A 26,804-nucleotide genomic window follows, 5' to 3' on the forward strand; every position below is an offset into this window, starting at 1 on the left:
TTGTTATACTCAACGTGTGGTCCATGGAGCTCCCCTCGAATTTCTGCGCTTCGTTTGTTTCGCATTAGCAGCAAGTGGCCGAAAGAGCAACTCCATGGGGAACTAACTACTCGATGTGGAGCTTTTTTTTTATTGGTTGGCGCATTTGGGCGTGAGAATCGCTTGTTACTGGCCTCTTTCTCGGTTTTTTCTCGCTTCCTTAACAATTGTTTTGTTGAATGAAGTGGCTTGATTAGCCTCGGATGCCGGGGTGTCAATATTAATGTACTATGTTGGTTTGAAGAGATCTTAGGAGCTTTCAACATTTGGCGAGCTTCATACAAACTAAGAGTTGAAAACAATGCTTACGCTTTTTCAAAATTAAAAACTATTGTTTTCATTGTTATAAAAAATAAAAAATTAATTCCAAGCAAATTACTGGTACATAAATATTTTTTTCCAATCACCCATGCAACTCTTAATTATAATTATACTATATTTGTAGAAGATATATAAAGGCCAACCGGCCTTATAACAACATCGCATTATCTCAATGTTTTGTGATAACATTAAAGGCGCTATAACTTACTTTTAATTTTTATTTATTTACTAAGCTTGGTTGCTTTTTTATAAAAATTATATGCCTGCAAATTGTTTACTGTAATTGAATTGATATAACAACATAAAACTCTAGGAAATCATTTTATGTATACCCTTATCGGGACGAAAAAAGGTTTCCCTTCCTTGGAGTTAAAGAATTTAAAAGGAAATTCCTCTTGAATTTTCTATTTTTGAATCAAGGCGCCAAGTGTTCTTCCTCTTCATGAACATGAGTCATAATTTTCCTGAGCTGGTAACACCAACATCGTCTTTCTCTTTGACCCCCATTCTGCATAGCAATAACCCCTCACCACTTTCTTCACAACTCCTTTCCCCTTAAGATGAGACAGCATTTTTTCGGTCTGGCAACGCTTGATTCTTTTAATTGCTGAAAAATTTTAAATTATATCGTATCGTAAAAAAAATACGATAAGTAAACGGACTGTGGTGTTTCGTAAAGTTACTTCTTTTTGGCATCTAGGTGGCGCCAAAGCGTAGTCTACAATGTAGACTCTACATATTGGGCGCCATCTTTCATTGTCAGTTGCTGGCCTTCTAATGTAGATGGCGTGTCAGATACTAAGCGAATTCAAACAAAACGCAGCGAATTAAAACTACACTAGGCGAAATGAAATAAACGAAAGTTCTTTTGAAATCGTAAATTTTAAATATATTATGTATATATGTGTTGCCATTATCAAAGATGTTAAAACTAATATATATCAAATCAAAGGGATAACTTACAAAGATGATAGTAACAATTAAATTACCAAAATTGTTCAGTAAACCCTTAATAAAAATGTATTTTTTGTATTATTAATTACAACTATTATTTCATTCTGTTGTACGCAACTCAAACAAATCCTTAAAAAATTTTTAGGTAGATGACTAAAACATTTTTAAGGACCTATTTTCATATTTTCTTACCCAGAATGGAAATTCTCACAATAAATATTCAAACATGTAATTGAGCCTGATGATAATGCGATTATTTATTCTGAATTTGAACGAATAGTAATTTGGGGAGCTCCATTATACTGCTTTTGCGCCTTTTTGCCGGCCATTATTACTGGCCAAATGACGAGGTAAATACCTTTAATGCATTCGCTCTAAGTCCAAACTTCACATACCTCCCGCTGGACCAAAATTCAATTAAAAATAATAACAACATTCAGGCACATTAGCCAGGCTATTTTCGTTAAGTAATGGCCAGCGAATGGAAATGGAAATTTCCAAATGCAAAACAAAGGGGATGCCGAAAGAGGAATTCGGCAGTTCGTGGTCTAAAAGGTAATCCACAAATATTTTTGGACGCGAGATGCGAAACAAATCGGGGGCAAATATAATTAAGCAAATTGCATGATTTTTATTAATAATTTATTCCGTACAGCGAGGAAAATGCAAGTTCATGCGGCAAATCGGGTGAAAATCTGTGTAATTAGCATACAATTTGGATACCAAATAATGCAGCTGAGTTTCCGTCTCGCTTCAATTTCAAAATATTTACATATATATATATGCGTCAATTGAGTTTATAAAACCATGGTAGTACACAAAATATGTCACGAAATTATTACAAAATGTTTGCTCTTTATTTTTCCTGTTAAGCCGAAATATTTTTAAAGATGGCGAAAGTTCCTTTCTAGTTTTGTGTATTAATAAATGGCTAATATACATATTGCTCTTGCCTTTCGTGTGTTTAGTTATGCATCCGAAGTCACGTGCATTTCTATTTGAATAATGTTCTGTAAGCAACATATCTTTGGTAACATAAAATTAATCCTGCAGTGGAATCAGTTAAGCGTGCTCTAATTAACATTTTCAAGTACTCATAAGATGATAAAGATTTCAGTTTCAACATTAGAAGCTTTGCTGACTGCCAATTAAAACCAAGGATGATATTAATTATTTGATGTTTCCAGTACGATTCTCCGTTTGTTTCTCCGTATTTATATTGATCCAAAAACTGGTAAGGCGTAAGTTTGCCAGCAACAGTGACTTAAACTTTTCGCAAATCCGTCAGTAACTTGTGCCTACATCTATAAGTCCTATTTGCGTATCTATGTTGGTGTACTCCATTTGCCTTGGGCTGCCTAGCCCACTCGCCAAGAATCATGGTGTTAATGAAACTAATTAGCTCGACTCAACGCTGTTTACACCCCTTCATGTGAACTATTGATTCCCGATTGCAAATCGACTACTATTTGCGGTGGAGGAGAATATTTCTGGGCATGTTAGACATGGTGCTTTGCCTTAAGACAAAGATTTATCAGTTCACTGGAGAATGCTTTTAACTTTGGTTAAACTGAAAGCCTTTTTTATTGATCTGTTAAAAATTGAGCATTGCGAAGGTACATTAGTTGAGCCTAATGACATCTATTAGTTCCGGTCATTCACGCAATCACCCTAGTTACTTACACGATTTTCAACTTCCTTCAACCGAATTCTTTACTGTCAATACAGGCCATCAATTTATCGGACCCATGAAGAGAAGTTAAGTGGGATAGCCAGCGGAGTAAGGATAAATTGACGGTTGGTGACCATATTTCATATCGATAGCTCTGCCAGGCTCATTTATTATGCGCTGTAAAATGTTTTCCCCCTGGTAAATCCGCAGAGAAAGTGGGCTAAAAAAGCGGCAACCTGAACCGAAAAATTTCAAAGGTCACTGCTCAACGCTTTTTACGGCCTAGAAGAGAGCTCATCCAGTCGGCTGACAGCTTCTGGTTTTCCAAAAGAGGCAATGCATGTTGCCCTGTCAAACGCTCCGTTGAACTTCGAGCTTCTGGAGGAGGCGCCGAAAGTGGCTTCCTTACGGCGGCTTCCATCTGGACACCTTTGCCGGGACTTAACGGCGCGTTTAGGCCACCAAATGCCGCAATGTCTGGCCCGGAAGAGGAGGCACCAAGGATCATTAGGCAGTGTCAACAAGCGGATTGCCAGATTGGCTAACATCCAGAAGTCGTTGGAAAAAAAGAACACTGCATATTGGCATGGAAATTACTTTTTATGGAATTGTATAATTTCGTTTTTATTTTTTTTGGGGCTTTATTGATTTTTAAAAAATTATGCTTAAATGCTAACTACTAACAAATTGTCCATTAACTAACGTAATTGTAATTAACCATTGTTTTCGTGTACGACTCATAATTTAATACATATTACAATGTTATTATTAATACTTTCATTTTCTGTTCTGGTTGTGTAGTTGCTAGTAAATGCAGAAATATGAAATTGGTTTGATCAACACTCGTATTTGGTTTCGGCTTCTGTTAAGTCGGTAATTAAATGTAGGTTTAATTGTAGTTAATTAGTCTATTAGTTGTTTTCTTTTCTTTTCGTTTCTTCGCTATGATAGCCATTCAATTAATTGTAGAATTACAGAATTTAATATGTACAAAATTATGTTACAGTAGAGTTTCCCCCAATTACCTTTAATTTTCACCAAAGTTAGTTATGATTTTTCCTCTTATTAAATTTCTACTTTGCTCTGCAAACTTTTGTGGCTGCATGGGTTCGGTGGCAGCATTCGGCGTTGGCTTTTGGGTTTTCAGGTGCCACCTGGTCGGTGGCAATTGGACACGTTCCCCTGTCGGTGGCGCACAAAAGTTGCAACGCTCAACATTTTCTGAGAGGATGGGCAAAATTTCGGTTTAGTTCGGTCCAACTTACGTGCTAGAGAGCTAACGCCGTATTTATACAGGGTCTTTAACTAATATGTAGCAAGTTTTATAAACTCTTTTTCATTGTTGTGTAGTATGCTTAATCATATAATTTTATTCATTGATTTCTCAGTTGGTTCAGTTGAATATCATCGAGCAGATGAGACTTGAAGGGAAGACACAGAAAGAAAGTGGCTTGGGCAGGTTATAGGTGAACCTTTCCCGTGGATTTCAAAGATCTTAAAATGAAATGTAAAAATATATATCAACAACCAAAATATTCATAAAAGTTGTATCCAATAATATTTAGAGGAACAGCATATTAAAATTAATAACATTAAATTTGTCTAATTTTTAACATATACTTAAAATCCATAACTTTTAAATATTAACAAGTAGCGAAAGTAACGCGGGTTCTTCAATGATAACCCATTCTTTATTTGAGCCCCTCAATATCTTATATGTGAGAAAACACCTAAAACCTTAAGTTAGTCTTAAATTCCACAGTTAGCCACATGTACATACAATTAACTCTAACCAGACACAAAAATACACAAAACACCTGTTTCGGTTAGAGGTTTCCACCTTCCATAGTGCTTACAGCTGAAACATCATTTTAACTACAACTTAACTATTTATCTTTATAATACAACTTTGTCGACATCGGGCAGTATCATTAACCCACTGGCACCGCCGCCGCCTCCAGGACCTGCCCCACTGCCGGTTGCCACCACCGCAAGGACATCGCCTGCAATCCCGGCTGCACCTCCACCTCCACCTCCTCCTCCCAATGGCGACGATGATGAGGCTCCTGGTCCATCCGCAGGTCCTCCACCGCCTTCCGATGGAAGCTGCTTGGCTTTCGCCTTATCGTGCACGTACATGGCGGCCAGAGCATTGAAACGTGGACCCCAGTTCTGTAGATAGTTAAAGTCTTGATTCTCATCATCAGTGCCTGCAATTGGACAAGGGGGAGTAGTGAGTTAAAGGATTTCTGCGAAAAGTGTGGGGAGGACGTTGGAAATGTCCATCAAATTTAGGTATTTGATTGAACTAGGAAATCTAGTTTACACTCAAGGAGACTTTAGTCCTAAGGCGGCAATTTAAATTTGTATATTGAACTTCGACTTTTGTAATGGGTTTTTATTTTGAAACTTTAAAAGAATTATATTTTTATTGATTTATATAAGGCTTGCTTATAGTCGTTAATTTCAGAATATATTAAAATCTAAACTTTAAAACTCGGTCCTGATATTTATAAGACTTAGGTAATTCCCATGGTTAAATTTACTACCTTTTTAAAAATGCTCTTGAATTTGAAAATAAATAAAAGAGCGAAATAGTGCTTAAAAATTACTCTGGTTACGACTAAGACAACAATATTCGAAGCTCTTCGGAAGAGAGAAAATACGATGGAGATCATATCGTTTTCAGATAAAATTGAGACTAAATTTCCTCCAGATAATCATCATATCTTATTAAAATTTGTAGTACAGCTTTGGCCAATTTCCAAGATTTCTAAAAGTGTAGAATATATGCTTACCGGAGGCCAGCGAACTCAGCGACTCGGCGATGCTGCCGCTGCCCTCGAAGGTGAAGTTGCGCAGGTCGTCGAAGGGCGGTGCGTTGTTGTCCTTGTCGATGCGCTGCTTCCGCTCCTCCATCAGATAGGCCACGTTCAGCTCCTGGCCAGGTGGCAGCAGCGTCATCACGGGGTCTAAGTGCAAACAACCGCCCAATTACTTGGCCATGTCCCACTGGGGCTGGCGGCACCTCTCTGCCGTGTTTACTCACAGATTATGGGCATCTTGCAGGCGGCGATGTCCGGCGGTCCTCCCTGGGCGCTGATTGGTATTTGCAGTGGCGTGATGTCGAAGGCCGTCATGTCGTCCTCGCCGCCGCCCTCGTCCTCGTAGCTGATTACCGTCTCCCGGACATCCTTCTCGGGGCCCGAGCGCTTCTTCTTCTTGGTCGTCTTGCGTTTGCGACTGTATATCACAAAGATCAGGGCGAGAACTGAGAGGTAGATGGGTAGTTTTAGTAAAATATTCTATTTTTTATCAGAAAAGATATTCTAGCAATTCTAGAATTTAAAGAGTTTAACATAACACTGCCCGAAAGTGTGCAGACTATGGTCATTATATTATGTTAATATAGACGTATACAAGCATATCTGCATACTTAGATTTTGTTTTTAAAAATCTTTAAATCTTTAAATCTTTAAAATATAGCTATCTTCGAGAGTTTGTATTCAATTTTATTGTTATGCATGTCAATAAATTGCTTCGATTCCCTTCTAAAGATTTTCATTTAGGGTCTATTCATATCTTAAGTCGTTTACAACTTATGGACACTTAAGTAATCTGTTCACCTCTATTCACAAAAAATGTTATGTGGTTAACAGGCTTTTAAAAATACAATACATACATACAATACATACAATACAGGCATTTAGAGAAGTATTTTTCTTTTTTTAAAGACTGCTTGGTATCTTGGTATCATTGTACGTCGATGGATGGAACTTATAGATTTTTTTTCTTAAATGTATTAATATATTTGCATTATTTCTATAACTCTTTTCATAACTAGATATATACATTGTTCAAGAAATCCAAAAAAAAAGAATCTATCAATTTAATTTCATGTTGAAGCAGTATACTACTCTTCTCGTACGTTGTCCAAATTGTCTCTTCCCTTAAATTATACCCATTAAAATGGCCCATAATTTTTCCTGCTCCATTATCAGAACCTCTTTTTTCCTACCAAAGACCGTTGTATTTTTTTTTAAAGGCACAAACAACTAGAAATGGGGAAACTTGTACCTAAAGCAAGGCTGGGAGTCTGTTGGGTGTCTGTTAGCTGTCAGAACCATAACAACAACTCCATTTACATTTAATGAAGGTAATTAAATGTTGGGAAAAATGTTGTTTTTTGTTGCTTCCACACTTGGAAAAGGAGAGGAAGTGAAAACTTTCCGCCTGTACTGGGTGCAAGTGCTTTAAAATAAATGTAAGTTTTAATTGCTGACTGGAAACAGTATAAAATAATTTAAAAGTAGGTATTGCGGCTGAAGTATAATTATGTCTACTAACCTAAATATAAAAAAACGTTTTTCTGAAAATCAATAAGCTTAAGCGAGGGGTGAAAAACAAGCAAATAAAGCACTTGGAATTTAAGAAGATAATGGTTCCAAGGCCGCGCCCAGTTGGCAACAATTACGAGAAATCAACTCGCCAGTGAAGAAATGTTTAATGCTCTTTCCTTATAAATGAACTTTTGTGCCTGTCTCTGCGAAAGTCAGCTGGCAGTTATTGCAACTAATGAATCCGCTTAGCCCAGAAGAAATGCTGGGGCATTAAAAACTAAAAAATTAAAAAAAGGAAGGGACGAAGAGGGTGGTGCATCCCCAGAGAAACATTCTTGGCTGGCTTGTCGTTCTGAAGAAGTCGAGCCAGAGTTTTAATTATTTTTACTTAGCTGTTTGCTTAACCCCACTGTGCCGGAGTCAAGTTAATATTCCTGTCAACTGAAGCGCAAATGATAAAATGCAAGTCTACGAGAGGGATTCTCTTTCGGCAGTCCTTTTTATTTTTGTGCCGTCGAGCAAAAGTCCTGTTTACCCGACAAACAGAATGGGAGGGGCCTGGGAATTTTCCGAGAATATGTTGCAGTGGTTGAGTGGAGGGAAACTTATTAATAACTTTATGCTACTTAAGCAAACTAAAGTAAAACGGCAAACGCAGAAAGGACACAGAACTTAACAAGTTTTCATGCTACGACGATTCGGACGACACTCGAAATGTGCATTTGGAATGTGAATGTTTTTGGCCGACTTGTAATCCGCTTAGTTGGCAAATGACTGTCAATGTGGGGAGTCTAAAACACTCACTATCCACTATCCACCATTCACCCCGATTCGAGTTGTCCTGTGTCTTTGGGTGCTGGAAAGTTTAATGCAACAATTACAGCATAAAGTTGCAACAGCAGCAAGACACAAAACCGAAAGCCACAACCGAGTACCGAATTGAACCGAAAATAGTTTACTACTGGTTCCTGGCCATGGCTTGAAGTGCATTAAATTTGTCTCTCGCCGCAGAAAGGAGCGAGCAAACTTTCTAAATTATCTTGCCGCACAAGTTTTGCTATTAATGTGCCCCCATCCAAAAACAGCCAGAAGAAATCTTCGATAATTCGTCTTAAAGCGAAGAACACAAAATCTGTTTTCAAAACTTTCTGAAATCAGAAAATTTCATAAAGTTTAATTATAAGTCAGGGTTATTTTTAGTAATTTTGACAGAGGTAAAAGTAAACATAAGCTTCAGTAAAGAAAAAACAAAAATAAAGCAAAAAATATAATAAATAAGTAAAGGATTGGTTATGCTTAAATATAAAGATTATTTCTGTAAAACGAAAAATGTTGTTTGCATAAAGTGAAATACCACTTCCAAAAATCCTTTCTTCAGTTTTTAAAATTCTAAAATAAATTGAGGTATTAATGTAATATTTTTACACATAAGCTAAAGCCTAAGAAAAAATGAAAAATAAATTTGCTTAGTAAATATTTTCTGCCAGAGAAAAGTTTTGGATTGAATTCCCCATTGAAACGTGCTCGAAAATCCAACTGAAACAAAGCACCTAACTTAATTATTGGCCTAACCAATTTGCACTAAAAATACTTTATCAAAGCCCATTTTAAAGGCTGCAGTCTGTGGATAAAGTGCACAATATTTGGCTAAGCAGGCCAGGGCCAACTGTTCATTCATCAACCTTTAATCAACATTACCACCGACCGACAGGAAAATAAAACAAGAACAAGTTGAAGCCCGAAAAACTACACAACAGCTAGAGGAGAACATGAACTAACCTACATAAAAACTTGCAAAAACAAAGGCAAAAATATCCAGTAAGATGAACAAAAGCCGGGCCGAAAGCTCTTTAACGGCCTTTGTTTGCACTTAACTGTGGAGGACCAAGGACCAAGGACCCGGGTAATATCTTGTTGCTGGCCTGAACTTGCTGACCAGGTCAGCTCATCAAGTCCGTAGTTGCTCCACTTGGACACTTGAAACTTTATGCTAAAATACAGTTCAGCGATTTACAGATTACACAGGAGCAGGCCAGTAGCGGCCAGGACCTCCACAGACAGGACATGAAAAAGCGTTGACTGTAAATAATGTTGGATAATTATTTAGTTTGTCTCTCGCCCCTGCCCTTAAACTTTACGCCACTTTACGGCGAATCAACACAAACACCGAGGACAAGACAGCGCCTGTCAGATTTTATGTTTTTCGGTTCCTGAGATATTTGCACATCATAAAAAGCGGCCGAGATGAAAGTACTTTTGTGCGACGGACTTCCTCTCCTTTATTTATTGCGCCTATTTTGCGGTTTAGCGGTTTTATGGCCACTTCCAGTCTTTGTTTTTCCGCCCCGCAGCCAACTGTGTAATTATCTGCCTTAGCTGCGACTAATTAGCTTAGAGCCTCGCCTTTTGTTGTTGCTCCCATCTGCAACTATGGCCGAAGTACTCATTAAAGTCGGCCCAAAGGCCGGATAAATCAGCGTCACTTTTAAATATGGCCCCAAATAAGCTGGCTGGAACTCGCACAGAAGGCGCATATAAAACCAGTCTGGGTAAGGGGCGAAAATGTTGCGCTAATTGAAAATCCCTTCAAATCCCAGACGAGCTGGCGAAACGAAAATAGATTGTAGCGCATTGCGTGCGAGAAAACGCATTTGCATTGGGCTGGGACAACCGGCATGGACAAAATATCCAAATGGCCAAAGCCACTTAACACTCGTTCGCAAAATCCATTAAGTGCTCTGAGCTTTCCTAAAATTTTATTCCATTTTCTGCGATTTTTCAAGCAGTAAAATACATAGCTCTAATTGGTTTGGACAATTCGATGAAAGTAGATTGGTCCTTTGGCTAAAGTAAGATCAATTTAAATTAATTTTTGATCAATGTCGCCATTTTTTTGTTTATTTTCACTTTTAATCCATTAAGGTTTCTAGTTTCTATTTTGGTTTTAAGTTAAAAATAGTTAAAACGGGAACAAAACATGAGTGCCTCGACTATCAGAAACCCATTATCAGCGCCACGCCACTTTTTAACTTAGTTAGTCATATATTTCTAAATAATATTGCTATTGGTTCGATTCTCAGCATTTTCATAGGTATCGATTAACTAAATCAATTCCAATTTACACAAAAAAATCTTTTAAGGTGTGGGTATAAATATGTACGAATTTCTTTTAAGCTGTTACATAAAACTGAAGTGCCTGTATATGTTTCTCGTTAAACTAGAGAGCATAACATTTATTAAATTTGTTGTAGTAAGTGCCTTAATCATTGGATTGCAATGGCATACAATGGCTCACTTCTTACTCAAAGTAAAATATTTCGTTCTTAAAAATGATACACATAAATACTGAATTTAATTTCCTAAAAGTCTTGCTAAAATCGTGTAAACTTGTCTCGTATTTTTCCCCAAGCTTAATTAGCCGCTATGCAAATATTTTCGTCGTCCTTTTTTTCAGCTAATCCAACAAATTGCCCCTGTCTGGGCATAAAAAAGTGTGGCAAAAATAAAGCAACGAATACAAGATTTGTTGCCACTTTGTGTTGTTGAAAATGCATGGGGTCCTCCCATGTTAACCCTTTGCCACTTTTATTTTTTTAGCCCCACACGGTCGCGACTGTCCAAACAGATGTCAGTGTCGTGTCGTTATATTTTTTTGGCTTTTTTTTGGGGGGGCGGTGGAGGTGGCTTTGCTTCCCAGCAAATTGCATTAACATGGGAAAACAGAGTGAAGCAAGTTTGCATGTGATGGGGAGTGGGGACTGGGGACTGGGGGGGGGCTTGGAAAGGAAAAATGTTGCTGCTTAAGCCGCTTAATTGACACACATGAATGGGAAATTTCCCGGGGCAGCTTAGCGATACAGTGGGTTGATGGGGGGCGTCTTCACTTGCGGTCGCCGACTGTGGACTTACTCAGTATGATAATCAGGCAAACGAATATGGCCCCCAGGGCGCCCATGCTCAGCTTCAGGCGCTGCCCCTCCTGGACCAGCTCGCAGTTCTCGCCCCAATAGCCCTCCGGACAGATGCATCGATACCGCAGCCGGGGCTCCAGATTGATGCAGGTGGCTCCGTTCAGACAGGGCAGGTCCAGGCACTCGTTCCTGTCCACACAGCCCTTGGTGTCCGAGGACATGATGCGACCCTCGCTACAACTGGAACGAGAAATCGGAGGACGGTAGAGTTATAACGAATTCAGAGGCGATTACGGCAATGGGGAGGGAAATGTTTGCTGCCACAACGATTTATACTATTCTTTTTGTCCATACACTCGGCAAAAAATGGTCATGTTGCGTAATAAAATGTGGGTAATCATTTGACATTAATGAAAGGGATTCATAAATTTCTCTAAAGCCGTCATTTAAAACACTGAGCAAATATAACCCAGAGAATTAGGTTTAATCATATAAGTGGCTGATCAAGAGTTTGGTTGGCTTAACAAAATTGGTTGAGTAGAAATAAAAAATTGGGAATAAAATACATATACTTTTTAACCCAAAGGGGGGATATATTCCTCGAGTTTTTAATAAAACTAATTTTATAACCTGAATAAATATAAAAAAGGTATTATATATAATATAGGAATATCTTTATAAATAAAAAAACAACAATTTTCTTGAGTTATATATAATGAAAACCTGAAACACAAGTTATACAACATAAAATAATGTTGAGTGACCAAATTTAAAAAAAAAGTAACTCAGAATAAAATTCTACTTTTGGTAAAGTGCACTCACGTTTGGCAATTTTATTTTTTCGCCGAAATAAAACTTTTTTATTTTCACACAGAGTTGGGCAACCAAGGGATAGAATATTCCCCCATGAGCTACGCGCCCCTCTCAAATATTTTCCGAAGCGCATTAAGGGCGTGAAGTTTTGGTTAGACTGCAAAATCCCTGGACAACTCAGCGATGGGGAAATTAAAGCTTTAAGAGCGGGAAAAGTTAAACTTAACCCCCTGCACACATTGTGCACATTTAAATTGAAGTCATTTCGTATTCCAATTGAGGACAGCTCCTTGTCCGACATCTTAGTGTCCTGGCTGAGTGACACAAATTCCTGCAGAGGCACTGCATTAACTGCTGCCCACAACCGGCAACGAAATTGAGGCTAAAGTAAGCATAATTTATGACACGTCGCCACCTGAAGGCGAAGCGTGTGCCACTATTTAAATTTATCTTGAAAAAAGAGGAGGACCTGGCGAACACGTGTTAAGAAGCAGCAGGCCCAGATGTTTCTGTTCCCGAAAGCAAATGGAGCGAGAAGCTCACAGCTGGGGGTGCTTAGTCTTTCTGCTCCAAAAGGAGGAGAACCAGGAGGAGCCGGAGGCACAGGACATGATGCAGTGCCAGATTGGGTGTCCTTGCTGGCTGTCGTCGGCTCTCGAATGGAGTCACTCCGCAGAACTAATGATGTGGAAAATGTGCTCTGCTCTCGGGCGAGGCAACTGCCACTGCCACCAGCACGGCGACCCATCATCGATGAGGTGTTGCAGAGCAGAAGCGCCAGGATCAGGAGTCGTGCCCCAGATTTCAAGGCTCCCAGCCAGGCCAGCCAGGCAAATGTAGATATTTCCATGTGCAAACACTCGGAAAATATACATTTTTTCCAAACAATTCGTTTGAGCACAAAAGAAATATTTCTCCTGCTTCCTAACCATAAATTAAGCTTAATTTGTTTGCATTTGAAAAATTTTATGCTAACAAATTTAAATAATAACTTCAACAAAAAAAGGTAATGAGTAGGTTATAGAACAATTTATAACAATTAAAAGGACAGTTGATAATAGAGATTTAAAATATATTTTGGTCTGATATTTACTAAGCTTTTTTGTATATATTATATTATTTATTTATATTATAGTTTATAAAACATTTTAGGAAAAACATTTTGAAAGGAGAGTTAATAGCAGAGATTTAAAAAATATTTTGGTCACTGAGATTGGATCTTTACTTAGTTTAATTTTATTTTTATATTTATGTTTAATTTAATATTTTGGCTAATTTGATATCTGGACTTTTTTCTAAGTGAAACTTTTTACTTCTGCGGTTTGGGTTGGCATGAGCTTGGACAGAAAGACAATGGCAATTGATATTATTTGTTTTGCATTCCTAGTCAATTTGCAGTTTGACATTGTCTGTGTGACTGAAGCTGGAAAATGGCAGGGAGTCCTTCTAGGAAATATGTTTACCAATCCAGATAGCTCTTGCGATGATGACATTTTGACACACAAAGTTATGTTCGTGACTCTACATAACCTATTTAAGTACAAAGCCTTACAACTTTATCTGTGAAATAATTGAGTAAATTCAATCTCCTATTGCCAAAGAAATAATTATTGATAGTTGCACCGATTTAATTACACCTTTTGGCCTTCTGACCTCAAAGGCAATCAAAGGGGGCTGTAATTAAATCGAAAACCCAATAAACTACCATGAATCCGTACACAAAGGAAGCGGCCAGGAAATGAAAATGAAAATGAAAAGGTGTACTTACGTGCACTCGTATTCGTTCCACAAGTCGACGCAGTCAAAGGGATCCGGGCAGATGACATTCGAGCAGGGCCTATTCGAGGGGCAGTTGCGCTCCAGGTTGCGGGCCATCGTGGCCTGGCCCCACTGGGTGCCGTTCATGGCGGGCGGCAGGGGTAAGTGTTTTCCATCCAGCCTGCCGGTCGGAAAAGCGGGGAAGGGAAAACTATGCATGAGTACCGGCAATCGAGGAGCACTAAAAATGTGTCCCCTTACTGTTTTCTTTGATTAGCAGGGGCAGCTAACTACACTGGCAAAAATTGAACACTTAAAATAAATATCTACATAAAAAATATTTAATTTTATAATGACTGTTTAAAAAACATACCATTTTATAAAAAACATATTGAATACCATTTAACATTTTGTAATAAGCATTTCAAAATCATACCTTTCTGTAAAAAAACCTGTTGACTACCATGATTTAATTTTAAAATTAAGGTAAAAATAGTTTATACTTGTGTAAAAAATGTAAACTTATTTTGTTTTAATAAACAAGAACATGGTATTAAATGATTGATTTCCTTGAACTTGCTATATAAATAGTAAAAAACCGCAGTGGAGAAAATTCAAAGCGAAGCTATTGGAATTTTTTTCTTTTGAAAATGTATTTTTAATTTTAATTCATTTTAAGCTTGTTTAAGTTAGATCATGGTTACTTTAAAATTTTGGTTCAAAACTCTTGAAATTTTAAATTCATTTTTTAAGAAGATTGAAAAAAATTACTTGAATATTTTATTATAAATAAATTAGTAAAAATAATTTGATAAAATATAGGAAAACGTAAAATGGGTAAGGTATTTTTCTGTACTCTTCTTTTCTGATTGACTACTAAGATCTATTTTTACTTTTAAAGCTCAAAACATTTTCTGGAAGGGTCCAATTAGCTCCCTTCAAGAGTATCAGCACTGCACCCCTAGAATGACCTTATTCAATCGGCATTAGCCCTCACCTGATGTCGTCCAAGCAGCTCCTTTGAAAGTCGGACTGCACCTCAAAGGTCTTGATTCCCGTATACTCGGCCTTGCCGCCCGCATAAACACCCTCCTGCTTGTCGATGCTCAGCCACTGATGTCCTGCGAAGTGAAAGGACTCGTTGTACCGCCTCGACTCCCCGCCATCCAGTTCCATTAGAGCCGCCGATCCGTATCGACTAATGCGAATCACATGCCACTGGCCATCGTTAACAGTGATAGCTGTTAAAGTCAGCAGTTGCTCCTCGTTTCTGAGCGAGTTCAGGTTGTAGCGGAATTGAAGGTGGCCCCGGCGTAGCTCTAGGATGGCGTACTCCCGATGATGTTGATCACTAACTCGGAAGAGTTCGCCGCCCTGCTCGCGGGTTCGAAATCTCAGCTGTAGTTGGGTGGAAAATCGGTCTGGCTCGAAGCTAAGGGCGAATTTCACATAGCTCTGGGCCTTGAAAGTGGTCGGAATGGTGGGCACATTGCAGCCCGGACCCATCCAACCCGGCTGACAATGGCACTTGGCCTGAACCAGACTGGCCACACAATTACCATGCTCCCAGCAACGGGCTGTATGTTCGGTTTTCAGGCAAACTTCATCCGTTTGCGGACAGGCGGGAAAACTATTCCTGGCCAAGGCGGGGAAAGCCAAATCATAGTGCTCGGAATTATGGATAACATTTCGGATACAACCATCAAAGCCCTTGGAGCTAAAAGCGTACTGCCAATTGTACAGGGTTTGGTCGAAGTGCTGCCTATAAAGGCCGCCCAATTGAAGGGGTTGATTCAGATTGAGGGCCTCGGAAAACGGGGGAATTAGTCCCCTCGCCTGGCAGGCATTATCATCGAACTCCGGCGGAGTGCCATCCTCCATTTCGCTGACCAGGGCAGTGCGACAAAAGTCCACAACCATCCTGACATTTTCAGAGTCCCAGAATATATCCAAACGATGCCACACGCCATCATCCAGGGTTTTCTTGGTCTTTGCCCTTAGTTCCAGGGTTCCCGAGCCGAAATCGATGAGGAGACGCGGATAGCCCTGCTCCAGCTCGATGGCTATAAAGTCGCTGATCACGGTTTCTTCAGGCTTAGGTGGGACTATGGGTCCATTGTAGAGTATCAGGCCATCGGCCACCCGAGTGATGAACTCCAAACTGAGATGGGATTCCTGGCATTGCTGGAGTGGGGGATACCAGGCCCAGCCATTGCCGCGAAAACTCCTGGTGGACTGTTGACATCGTGGACCATTGTAGCCCACCGGACAGGCCACACATTTGGGACCATTTCGAGTCTCCACACATCGTCCTCCATTGTAGCAAAGATGGGTTCTGCAGTTGTGATCCTGATTGGTAAAGTTCCTGGCCCGGCAGACACACTGAGCACTGATATCCAAACGAACGCCCACCAAAGCGGTGCGATTTACACTAACCGTATAGGGTTTTTTGCCCAACTCCACCTTGGAGGTGCAAGAACTAGAACCGCATTTTCCCTTACCCTCGTGCAAGCACTCATTAATATTAACCATAGTGATGTTTAAGCCCACTTCGTGTTCAATCTCCTCACGATGCATCTGTACCACACCATTCAAGCGAACTGCCTTGAAATACGGTTGCTGAGTTGCAGAACGGGCTGCAAAATGAACATCTGTTAGGGGATAGGAAGAACCCTCCTTCAGCTGGACGCTAAATACATCCACATTATCTCGATCTGTGTATAGCAATTCGGCGAGTTTGTTACGAAATCTTTCCAATTTAGATGGTTCCACTTGATTTTTAACTGGGTTCCAAGTTCTCACGAAGTCCTCATCCGTTATGTGAGCCAATCTCATGGAACCGGCTTGCTGAACGGCCTCTGCTGTTATGTCGCGCACTGTAACGCTCAGATTGGCCGGTATATCCTCCTGGCCATGTTCGCGATCGTAGACCTTGAATTTCAGCTGATAGCGACCTCTTCTGGTACCCGCTCTCATCGTTAGAATTCCCGTATCCGTATCGAGCTTAAAGCGCTGGTGTTCCTTGATCTCCCAGTAGTATTTCTTATCCGGAACATCCCAGTCATCCGGATCGTTGACATAGACCCTGCCTATCTGCGTATCCTGGGACTGTCCTTGGTAGTTGTAAACCAAAACGGATTTGCTGCCTGGCTGCATTTTGTTATCATTTACATCACCGATCGTTATGGTCAAAGTACTGGTTCCCGTCATCGCAGGAGCTCCATTATCCTTGATCTCAATGGGGATGGCATAGCTCTTTTGCACCTCGCGATCGAAGGGACGAAGGGATGAGATGATAGCCACGCCATTTCCACTGTCACCTCCTGAAAAATAAAAATAAATATTTTGGTAAAACAAATGTATTTACAAACCTTAGTGGGTACAAATTAAAACTGCCCTAGATGGATGAGTAAACTGGTACTTTCCAACTCCATTCCGTGCGGATCTACGCCACTGCACTTGGCCAAACTAACCAGAAAACGCTAAAATCAAACAACTTGCAATTCAAAACCGAACCACTTCGCCACTTTTCGTCTGCTTTTGGGCACTCCACCCAATTCAGTTCATTCATTCAAGGCAATTGCCACACAATCAAAGTCGAAATCAAACGCTAAACCAAACTGTGTTTGCATAGTAATGGTGATTGAATTATGTTTCAGACAATCAGCATCATCAGCATTGTTTGTGCCACAAAGTTAGTAACCAAAAAAGAAAAAACGCCCGCAAAACCCAACTGAGAGATAGGGAAATTGGTTGCAAAGTGCCAGGGAATCAGAGATACAGAGGAGCGACGTTACTGTGGACAGAACTTGGCCTCGAGGCATCGTTTCGGTTGGCGCAGTTGACCATGTCCGGCCGGCTTTTGTTTTCATTGCGATTTGGTGTTTCCTTTCATGGGCTTTTCCCTAGAGTAAGAGTATGTGCACAAAAATAAAGTTTTTCTTGGAAATACAGGGATTTAGAAACACGAGTGGGAATTTTTAAAACATTGAAGAGGGTCAGTCTTGTATAGAATATTTATTCGAAGAATGTTTATTCAAGCGACTATTAAACTGTCTTTAAGGTATCGCATTATTAAATTTAAATAAATTTATTAATATCATCGGAACTATTTATTTTAACGCTCATAATTTAGTTACCTATACTTCAGTTAAAAGAAAATTGCTTCAAATATCTAAAAAAGCTAAATATTTCCTCAATTCCAAACAGAATATAAAAAATATTAATGGGTACCTTAAGGTTTTGAGGCAAAGTGTGTTAGTTAGGTCGGGCTTGGAAAATAACTACTCTCTCAATCTTGATTTTCAACTTTTTTCTCCGCTCTCCTCTTTTGTAAAATGGAAATTGCTCAACAGTTTTTTGTGTGGCCATTGTTGGGAGTTATTTGAAACAAAAAACCCGAACAAAAAACCTTAAAAAAGGAAAACTTTGAAGAGCACCCCAATAAAATCGATCAAATGAATGAAAATTTGAGGTGTCACTACTGACATTGACAGCAAGTTTTTCAATTTTCTCGACCAGTTTTTCTGCCACGCCAGTTTGAATTTCAGGGCACATTTCTCTCCTGTATTAGGGTCCATTCTCAATGATGTGTTTTTATCACTCTGCCTCTAATTTTTTCACAACCTGGCACGTGTTTGGGTTTCAAGTGTCTCTCTTGTAATCGAATTGACCCAAACGCCTTTGGGGTATCAAAATAAATAATTGATTTTCAAACTCTGAATTAATTATTTGGCCATAAACAAATGGAGAGTCTACATAAATACAAACTATTTCGCGTATTCGCTTGATATTAATTTGCATAATTACTTAAATGAGATGCGTAATTGGTATAAATTGGTGCGACATATCTCATTGAATACATATTTAATCAGGCTAATGCATTAAATATGCTCCGCATTTTATATTATAATTTTTTCAAGTGCTGGCGATTATTTTTCATTACTATTTGACAGATGTTGGGCTTAGTGAGCGTTTAAACATTTTTTGCATCATTAATTATGCAAAATGATTTGCCCTCGGCTGTATTTGCTACATGTGTTGCCGATTTCGATTAACATCTAACTATATTTTATTAATACCCAAAGGTGTTGAAAATTAAATTGAATATTTTAAATATTTAAATATTTAAATTATCATTAAATTATTTAAATACTTACTGCGATCATATTCAACTTTAAAGCCCGCTCTTATTTCATCGCTGGCCAAAGGATCCAATCGAAAAGTGAAGGGTCCACCATTGCCCCTTTGTCGATCATCTGCATCCTTGGCAGCCACCTCCAGAATTTTTTTACCAGACACATTCTCCGGTAAAGTCGGCTTGTAGTCCTGGGCAAAAGTGGGTGCATTATCGTTGACATCTTTAACTATCACGTTTAGGGTTGCCGTTGCAGTTCGAGCAGGGTTGCCATCGTCAATGGCCAGGATCTGAATGTGATGTCGATCTAGGGCTTCCCTATCCAAAGGTCTTTGTATGCTCACAGCTCCTTTGTCGCTTATGGCAAACTGTCTTCTACGGTTCGTGGATCGAACTATTTTGTAAATCACTTTGGAATGACCACCTTGATCGGCATCAGTGGCCTTGAACTGCTCGAGGATAGTTCCCACTTTCGTGTCCTCATAGATGGAGACCTCAATGTGCTCCCGATCGAACTTGGGCACATTGTCGTTGATATCCCGCAGCTTAACCACCACCCAGGAATAGGCCACGTGGTACTTGTCACTTCCGCCGGGTCCATCGTCGCCCTTATCGTTGACCTGAATGCGAAACCGGAATCCACTACTTTGTAGCGGATCCTCGTAGTCCAGTGGCTGTATGATTTTCAGCGAGCCCGTTCCATCGCCATTTCGAACCATCGCAAATTTGTCCGCCCCGAATCCACTATTGGGCACCACTTTGTACTGGAACGTGTTGGTCTCGTCCTCATCCTGAACGGTCACCGTGAGGATGGGCGTCTCTGGGATGTAAGTGCCATTCGTTTCGTCCACCTCCGTAAACCACTCGTCCTTCGTGAACTGCGGCGGCATGTCGTTGAGGTCCTTGACGCGAATAGAGGCGGTTCCGGTGCCTGCGAAATGGGATGGTAAACAGAACAGACAAGGTGAATCAGATGGCCGTCGATTACAGACAGATGCAGAGGGAGAAATGGCGCCAATGACTTGGTAAATTTGATTTATTCAGATAATTTTGATAAATTGCTTGTCTCTCATATAAGTTGGGCATTTCACATTCTCCTTTGCACATTTATAAGGAAATTTGTTTTTATGTCATGTAAACAAATGGTCTAAGGTTAGTCCTAGGTTAGCTAGGAAAATCCTTATCAGTGATTGTGTAATTTAAATATTTTACTTTCTAAATTGGTTCTAGGCACCGCGTTTCTGGCTTTGCTTTCTGAAGCAATACGGATTTACATACTAATTTTTATTAATTTTTGGTCCTCGACAAACCTTCTAGATAATATTTTGAAAGCAAAATCTTTTAATACCTGCAGACATCTTTGGGCAATTGAATAGGCGAATCAAGGAATAAATCAAGTCTTCTGAGCATTACAAAAAATTCTAGGAATCGTTATTTTCAACCACAGTAGTGGTTTTATGTCAAGTTTGTGGTAAAAATGTAATTTATTCTAGCCACCGTTATGTATTATTTTCTTTTCGACGAAAAATTGATATGCAAATTAAATATAATTGGTTCGTGGTCTTCGGTAAACCATCTTTTGCAATTAAGAAATAAATATTTGAGCCCACGACCTAAATGGAATCGATATAAACAGCAATATTTCGAAAGCCAGACATCTTTGGGCAATCGGATTAGGGGAATCAAGAAATAAATGCCGTCTTTTGGGCATCACAAATGTCTGCTAGAGGCCATTATCACCCACAGCAGTGTCGCAGGCAGACAAACAATCTGGCTGATTGAGTTCGAACCCCCGACCCAGGTGTATCCATCAGTCTCACCTTTAAGGCCACCGCCATCCATCGCCACCACCTGGATGGAGTAGTCGGGGGTGCGCTCCCTGTCCAGACAGCAGACCGCCGTCTTGATGAGACCCGTCTCCGGTTCGATTTCAAAGATGGGCGCCCCCGTCTCCTCCTCGATGACGTTCTTCTCAATCGAGTAGATTAGCTTGGCATTGGTGCTCTCGTTGGGATCGTCGTAGTCGACGGCGGACATGGTCATCACCGAGCTGCCGGCGGTGCCGTTTTCGGTGACGTTGCCAAAGTAGATGCCCTGCGGAAACTGCGGGGCATTGTCGTTGATGTCCTTCAGATTGACCTGGATGTCCGCGTAGCCCACCAGGCCCTCGCCGCCCTCATCCTGGGCGAATACTGTGAAGCGCCACTGTGGCCTGCCATTGGGCTGGTCTCGGTCCAGGGGCTGTGGATAGGGGATTACATGTGAAATATTAAGCTTTCATATCTTGAAATTGTTATAATTAAGGCAGATTTCCAATTTCCAGTCCTGATTCGCTTGAATTTTACCTTTCTTTATAAGTAGACCATTAAAAGTTTGTATAAACATCTTTACAATTTTGTTTTTTTAATTTAATAAATGGTAATAAAATATTAAGAAATGCAATAAATGAAGTTATTTAACTCCAAATATATTTTAAGTATATAGTGATGATTCGCTTGAGTATAATTTTTCTTTCTAAATAGGCCATGAACCTGTTGTCAGATACCATTCATTTATATAAAAAATTGTACCATCCAAGAAAAAAAATGTTTCTTTATTAGATTTTGTTTTAAAATCATAAGGAACCTTAAACGGCTAGACCAACTCAAAATCATGTTGTTATTAAAATACTTATACGATGAATACTTTCTAAAAATACTATTCGTCTTAAGGTATGATACAGACCTAGTTTTCTCTCTAAAAACTACTATTTTCTCACAGTTTCGAATGGGGATTTGATTTGGCAGCTGTTTGTTTGTTTGCAAATTATTTTATGCCCCTTGGTAAACAGTAAAGGAGTCTGAGCCGCAGACCCTTGAAACCCTTGAGCCGTAGGCTATCGCCTGTTGTTTGTTTCTAACCTGGCTTTGATGGCTTTGCGTTGGTAGGTGGTCTTACACACAAGTCCGTTATTAGATTTCTCATTAAATGAGTTATCCACACGAAATTGCATTGGCAATGACAAAATAAAAGCCATCCATCCGATTGAAATGTCCTCCAGTACTCGTACTTGTCCGTGTGTTGGCCCTGTCAACCTTTGGTCTTGGCCTGGCCCCTATTCAAATTACCCTTACACATTGCTTGCTCAGCTAATGCATATAGCATACACTCTTACCTTAACGAAATGTATTCAATGTGTTGGTATCTGTGGTCGGTCTGAAAGACAATTTGCTTTTACGATGAATTAATTCTGTAGTCCTATTGAAGTAAATGAAAGCTAAGTCTTGTATTTATTCTAAAGATACAAGAAATGTGTGGGTTGGCTGAAACGAATACTGGAACCACATAAAATGCGATTTCCAAGAGAATATTTGAGTGGTCAAGGAAGTCAAGGGAATAAAAGGAGATATAAAATATGTGTAAAAATACCCAATTTAATAGCGAGTAATCTTATTCGTATCTTCTGAATGAAATGTTCACACATCAGGTTAGCAGAAAAATGTATCTATTTACCTACTTTAATTAAAAGCCATCCACCCAAGTTATCTCTATTCAATGTTTTTCCTGTTTAAGTACTTAGTTTTGTATGACCCAGTAACTGGCTCACCTTTATTTGCCACCCAGATAACCAATTTGATTGCTATTCACACAGCTGTCGGCAAATAAACTTTAAAACCCAGTTCGCTCAATTAAAGCAGGCGAAAAAATGGTTTCACTGCCACGTGACACGTAATGCAATCGCAATTACAAATTAAATGGCGGCAGAGAGACGGCAAGTGGCATCCGCCAAACGAAGAAGGCCCCCGACCTCCGAACTCCAATACTCTGAACTCTTTTTTTACCAAACACCCATTTCACCGCCTGATTTTACACACAATTTTATGCCAGCCAACCGCGCACCAATAACGAACGACGAACGTCATTTACATGTGGTCGGTTGTAGAGCGTCAAAACCACAAATGCCACATGCTGGCGCTGTCCCGCCCACAGCCTCCCACCGCCCACCGCCCACTGCCCCACACACTGTGCCCCCTGCCACTTTGAACCCTATCGCATCAGTGAACTGCCCTATCCGCCGGCAATAAAACAAATAAAGCAAACCGCCAGAGGCAACATTTGAACATTTTATGCAGAATCGGACGGGGGTTTTTTGAGCCTCGAATTTCGACAGGTCCGTGGATTCCCAGTAGTGCTGACAACTATTGGCGGGATGGGCTTGCCTTTAAATTATAAAATAAGTAAAATGTAAGGTAGGTATAACCATCTATAGGTTGGAATCTATCTCAAAGCATGGAGAACTTTTATATCCCCTTTATGATTTCACTTTTCCCATAAAATTAAATTATAAGATATAAGGTAGGTATAACCATCTATATGTTAGAATCGATATTAGAGCATGGAGAACTTCTATTTCCTCTTTATGATTTCAAATTTTTTTGATCCGTATTTAAAAATAGTGTATGTTCTTATTTGAAATTATTATCCGTTGGGCATAGAAACATTTCTAGTCAAGCCGGTGAAATTCTTAAATTAATTGGGAATAATATCGTCAATAAAAATTCTTTTTTATCCTTTTGCATCCTCTCAAAAATAAAAATAAATACCAAACAATGATAGTTGATACTACCACACTCAGCTCGCCATTTGCAATCCATAGTAAGCAACTCTAATGTCCTCTCGCTCGTTTTGTGCCACTTTGACTCGTTAGTTTTTATGGACATTGTCTGAAATTAATTGGAGTCTATGTATCTGACAACCAATGGTGGCAGTTTTTTGCATCTAAATGACATTACTTTCCGTTGGACCATGTACCAATGGGTGTGGCATTTGAGCGAGTGTGTGCGGTTTGACACAGTTTTAAATTAATCATACGCCACCGAACCGCGTAGAAAGCTTTACAATTTACAAAAGTCTGGCAATCGCTGGTGGTAGGGGATGACAGCAATCAGAAGCCGACAAAAAGCGTTAAATATTGAACACGTTTTCAAGTCCTTCCGGTTATGAAAAGAGTGTCGCAGTGACAAAGTTAAAATCGATGATAAGCCGCTCGACGCTTTTTGTGGGCATCTAGTATATATAATATTGTCAGAAATCAAATGATTTTAAAATGGTAGTGGCAAAAAAGCTTTTTAAATTATTTTCAGAAGATTTAATGAATACTAATGAATACTTTTTTATGAATTTTTTCCCCAAATGATTTTACCCACTTTTATTTTAGGGTATATTTTTATTAGTAATCATTTAAGTACATTTTTTATTCCTATAAAAAATGTGAAGTCTCCCTTAATTTGGTAAAAACTCTGTCACAACAAGGTTCGCAAGGTCATTCCACCCACACAAATTCGGGGTAGACCCATTTCCATGGCGCTGTGACCCCCTCTTTTTTTAACTCGTCACACAATATAAACTGCGCCTTTGTGCGAGCATAAACTGTGGCTCAATTGTAAACGGCCAAAGTGAAAAAGCCCCCTGTCACAGAAATAGCCCCCCGGAGCTTATAGAGTACCCCCAGCTGGAGCAGAAACGAAAAAGTTATTTTCCTGTTTTTGTTTCGAATTGCGCGCCATTTGCACGGTTTGCTTTTCAGGGGGGTCGGCGCGAATTTTCCACAGGCTTTCATTACGCCCGTTTTACGAGGGGTCTCGAAATTGGAATCTGTTTAAAAACGCTAAAAGGCGAAACGGGCGCTCACTTACCTTGAGTACAAAAATATCGCCCGTGGTGCGATTTATATCAAATTTACTATTCGCTGGATTATCGGGGTCGATGCCCTGGCCAGTCAGGAAATATACAATATTTATTGGTCTATCTACATCGCCATCGGTGGCTGTGACCTGCAACGAGATGGAGAAAAGAACGAAAAGCGGTTGGTAACAAAAAATGCATTATAAGGTGGCGATACAGACTCGGTTTCGGGGGGAAACTGGACGCTGCTTACAATATTGGAGGCTATAAATCAAATATGCAAATGAGCCAAATGCTTTAAATGTCCAATAAAGGGCAACGTGAATGTCGAAATGGGGGGAAAATTCGGAAGGGCGGCTGAAAAATCTGGACGGTGGGCGTGGCTGGTATTTTTCCTTTTCCACGCCAGATTGCTTGTAAATTTATGCTTCGTTTTTTTCACTCCTCTATTTTTTGCACAGTTTATTCGGCCCTCTCGGTTTGACCGCAAAATATTTTCAAACAAATGAAAAAATGGAAAGAAATGCTAATATTACAGAGATTTATGTAATTATTCAATCCGATTTCGGTTCTTACTTTGTTTTACTTTTATTTTTGGCTTGGGATTGGTAAATTAAATCAGCATTTAGAGGCGTTTTATTGCAATATTTGATTGTATCGAGTATGATTGGGTTCAATAGGCGGTTGGGTAAGTAAATAAAGGCAAATAAATGTAAGACCATTGAAGATTGCTCTTGATCTAAAACAACTTTAAAATGCTTGAAATATTCCTATAAATTGCTATGGGGATTTACATGTTTTTGGCTTCTTTGAAGTAATGGCAACAATAGGAAAGTGATTATATTCTCCTGTAGGGCTTATAAGCTGACTGAAAACTTACAAGCTCTTGTAATCGCTTCTTAACAGCACTACTGCAAAGTGAACATTAAGAACAATATTCGTGCACACAAAAAAATAATGTAACCAAAATAATAGTTTGCTGACAAAAAAACAAACTCAAAAAATGATTTTAAAATTATGTAATTAATCAAAATTAAAGTAACTTTAAATTGTTCTATAGGAAGATAAATATTTTTTTGAAGGACCTTTTTATTGCTGTGCAGAAAATGAAAATCCCTTTACTAATGGAGAGAACAACGGAATGGAAGAGCCTTCAAACAGTTGTCGTGTCAATTAAAAGCAATAATTGCCTTGTTCAGTTTGCATCTCAACTCACTCTTTGTATCCCTTTTATCCTGTGCAAAGTGGAGTATCTGTGCGGATTGGCAGTGTGGAAACAAAACGAGTTATGCATGTGTGCAACCCATTTTCTATCATAATGAAAGAAAAGCGAGATTCAGTTGACAATTACAAGCAAACTTGCAGCAATATCCCCTGGGCTCCCTGGTCCATTAAATCATCGTCACGTGTTAAGTGCCTGCCATTTCCACCCATCCCCGTTTTCAACGGCCATCCGATTCCCCCTGCACATTTACAATGCGACAATTTACGTTAAATGTTCAGCACAATTTGATATGACAAAAGAGTTGTCTACGTGCCATCATTGTGCCCATTATTATTGCCCCGCCCATTTTGGAGGCGGAAGCGAGCCTTCGAGCTGCGTGCGCCATTGTCCTTTCGCCAGGACACACATTCCCGCTCTCTACCTTTATGGCCATAATTTAAAAGCCTTTGCCACCATAACCCATTCACAGAATCCTCGCAAGTGCAGCGCTTTTGAAAAAAAAAATATTTGTATTTCATTTTCCAAGCACAGAAATCAATTTGCATCCGAAGGTGTCGGCGACAGCAAACGCATTCCGTTCACCTTGTATCCTTGTATCCTTGTGCCACCATAAACGGAGCATATATATTCAGAAATATCGTTCATTATGGGACCCGCCGTGACAATGCTCCCACGGTTGCACTTTGTCCTGCCTTAAATGTGTAATTAAAAATTCGCCCTGTGTTATTTCATCGCTCCTTTTTTATTGGTTGGGGGTACGCCCGCTGAGCTGTGCAATTTTAATTTGTATTTAATGTTAAGAAAACATTAAACAGTTGACACAAATTGAATACTCTTTAAATGGCTATCTATAAAATAAAATCTAATAAATACAAAAAAATCTAGGGTTTTTCAATGTATGGTATATGAGAAAAGATATTATATGGGGTAGAAAAAATATCCTTTCATTGCCTGGTTTTAAGTGCCTGCC

At 39.4% G+C, this 26,804-nt stretch overlaps 1 protein-coding gene across 4 annotated transcripts in view; it reads right to left on the bottom strand.

The window, feature by feature from the left end:
• Positions 1–3,604: 3,604 nt before the first annotated feature.
• LOC119547459 (putative neural-cadherin 2) overlaps positions 3,605–26,804 on the bottom strand; it is a 123,192-nt gene continuing 99,992 nt past the window's right edge. For all 4 annotated transcript variants that reach the window (XM_037854336.1, XM_037854335.1, XM_037854337.1 and 1 more), the window contains 9 exons: positions 24,621–24,758; positions 20,766–21,186; positions 18,968–19,876; positions 14,806–17,131; positions 13,819–13,989; positions 11,236–11,477; positions 6,036–6,257; positions 5,785–5,958; positions 3,605–5,196 (listed from right to left, as the gene is read on the bottom strand). In XM_037854336.1, the coding sequence (XP_037710264.1) occupies positions 4,883–5,196; positions 5,785–5,958; positions 6,036–6,257; positions 11,236–11,477; positions 13,819–13,989; positions 14,806–17,131; positions 18,968–19,876; positions 20,766–21,186; positions 24,621–24,758 (4,917 nt within the window). In that variant the 3' untranslated portion in view covers positions 3,605–4,882. The remainder of the gene's footprint in view (positions 5,197–5,784; positions 5,959–6,035; positions 6,258–11,235; positions 11,478–13,818; positions 13,990–14,805; positions 17,132–18,967; positions 19,877–20,765; positions 21,187–24,620; positions 24,759–26,804) is intronic.

The sequence above is a fragment of the Drosophila subpulchrella genome, chromosome 2L, assembly GCF_014743375.2.
Source record: "Drosophila subpulchrella strain 33 F10 #4 breed RU33 chromosome 2L, RU_Dsub_v1.1 Primary Assembly, whole genome shotgun sequence".
Taxonomy (NCBI): Eukaryota; Metazoa; Arthropoda; class Insecta; order Diptera; family Drosophilidae; genus Drosophila; species Drosophila subpulchrella.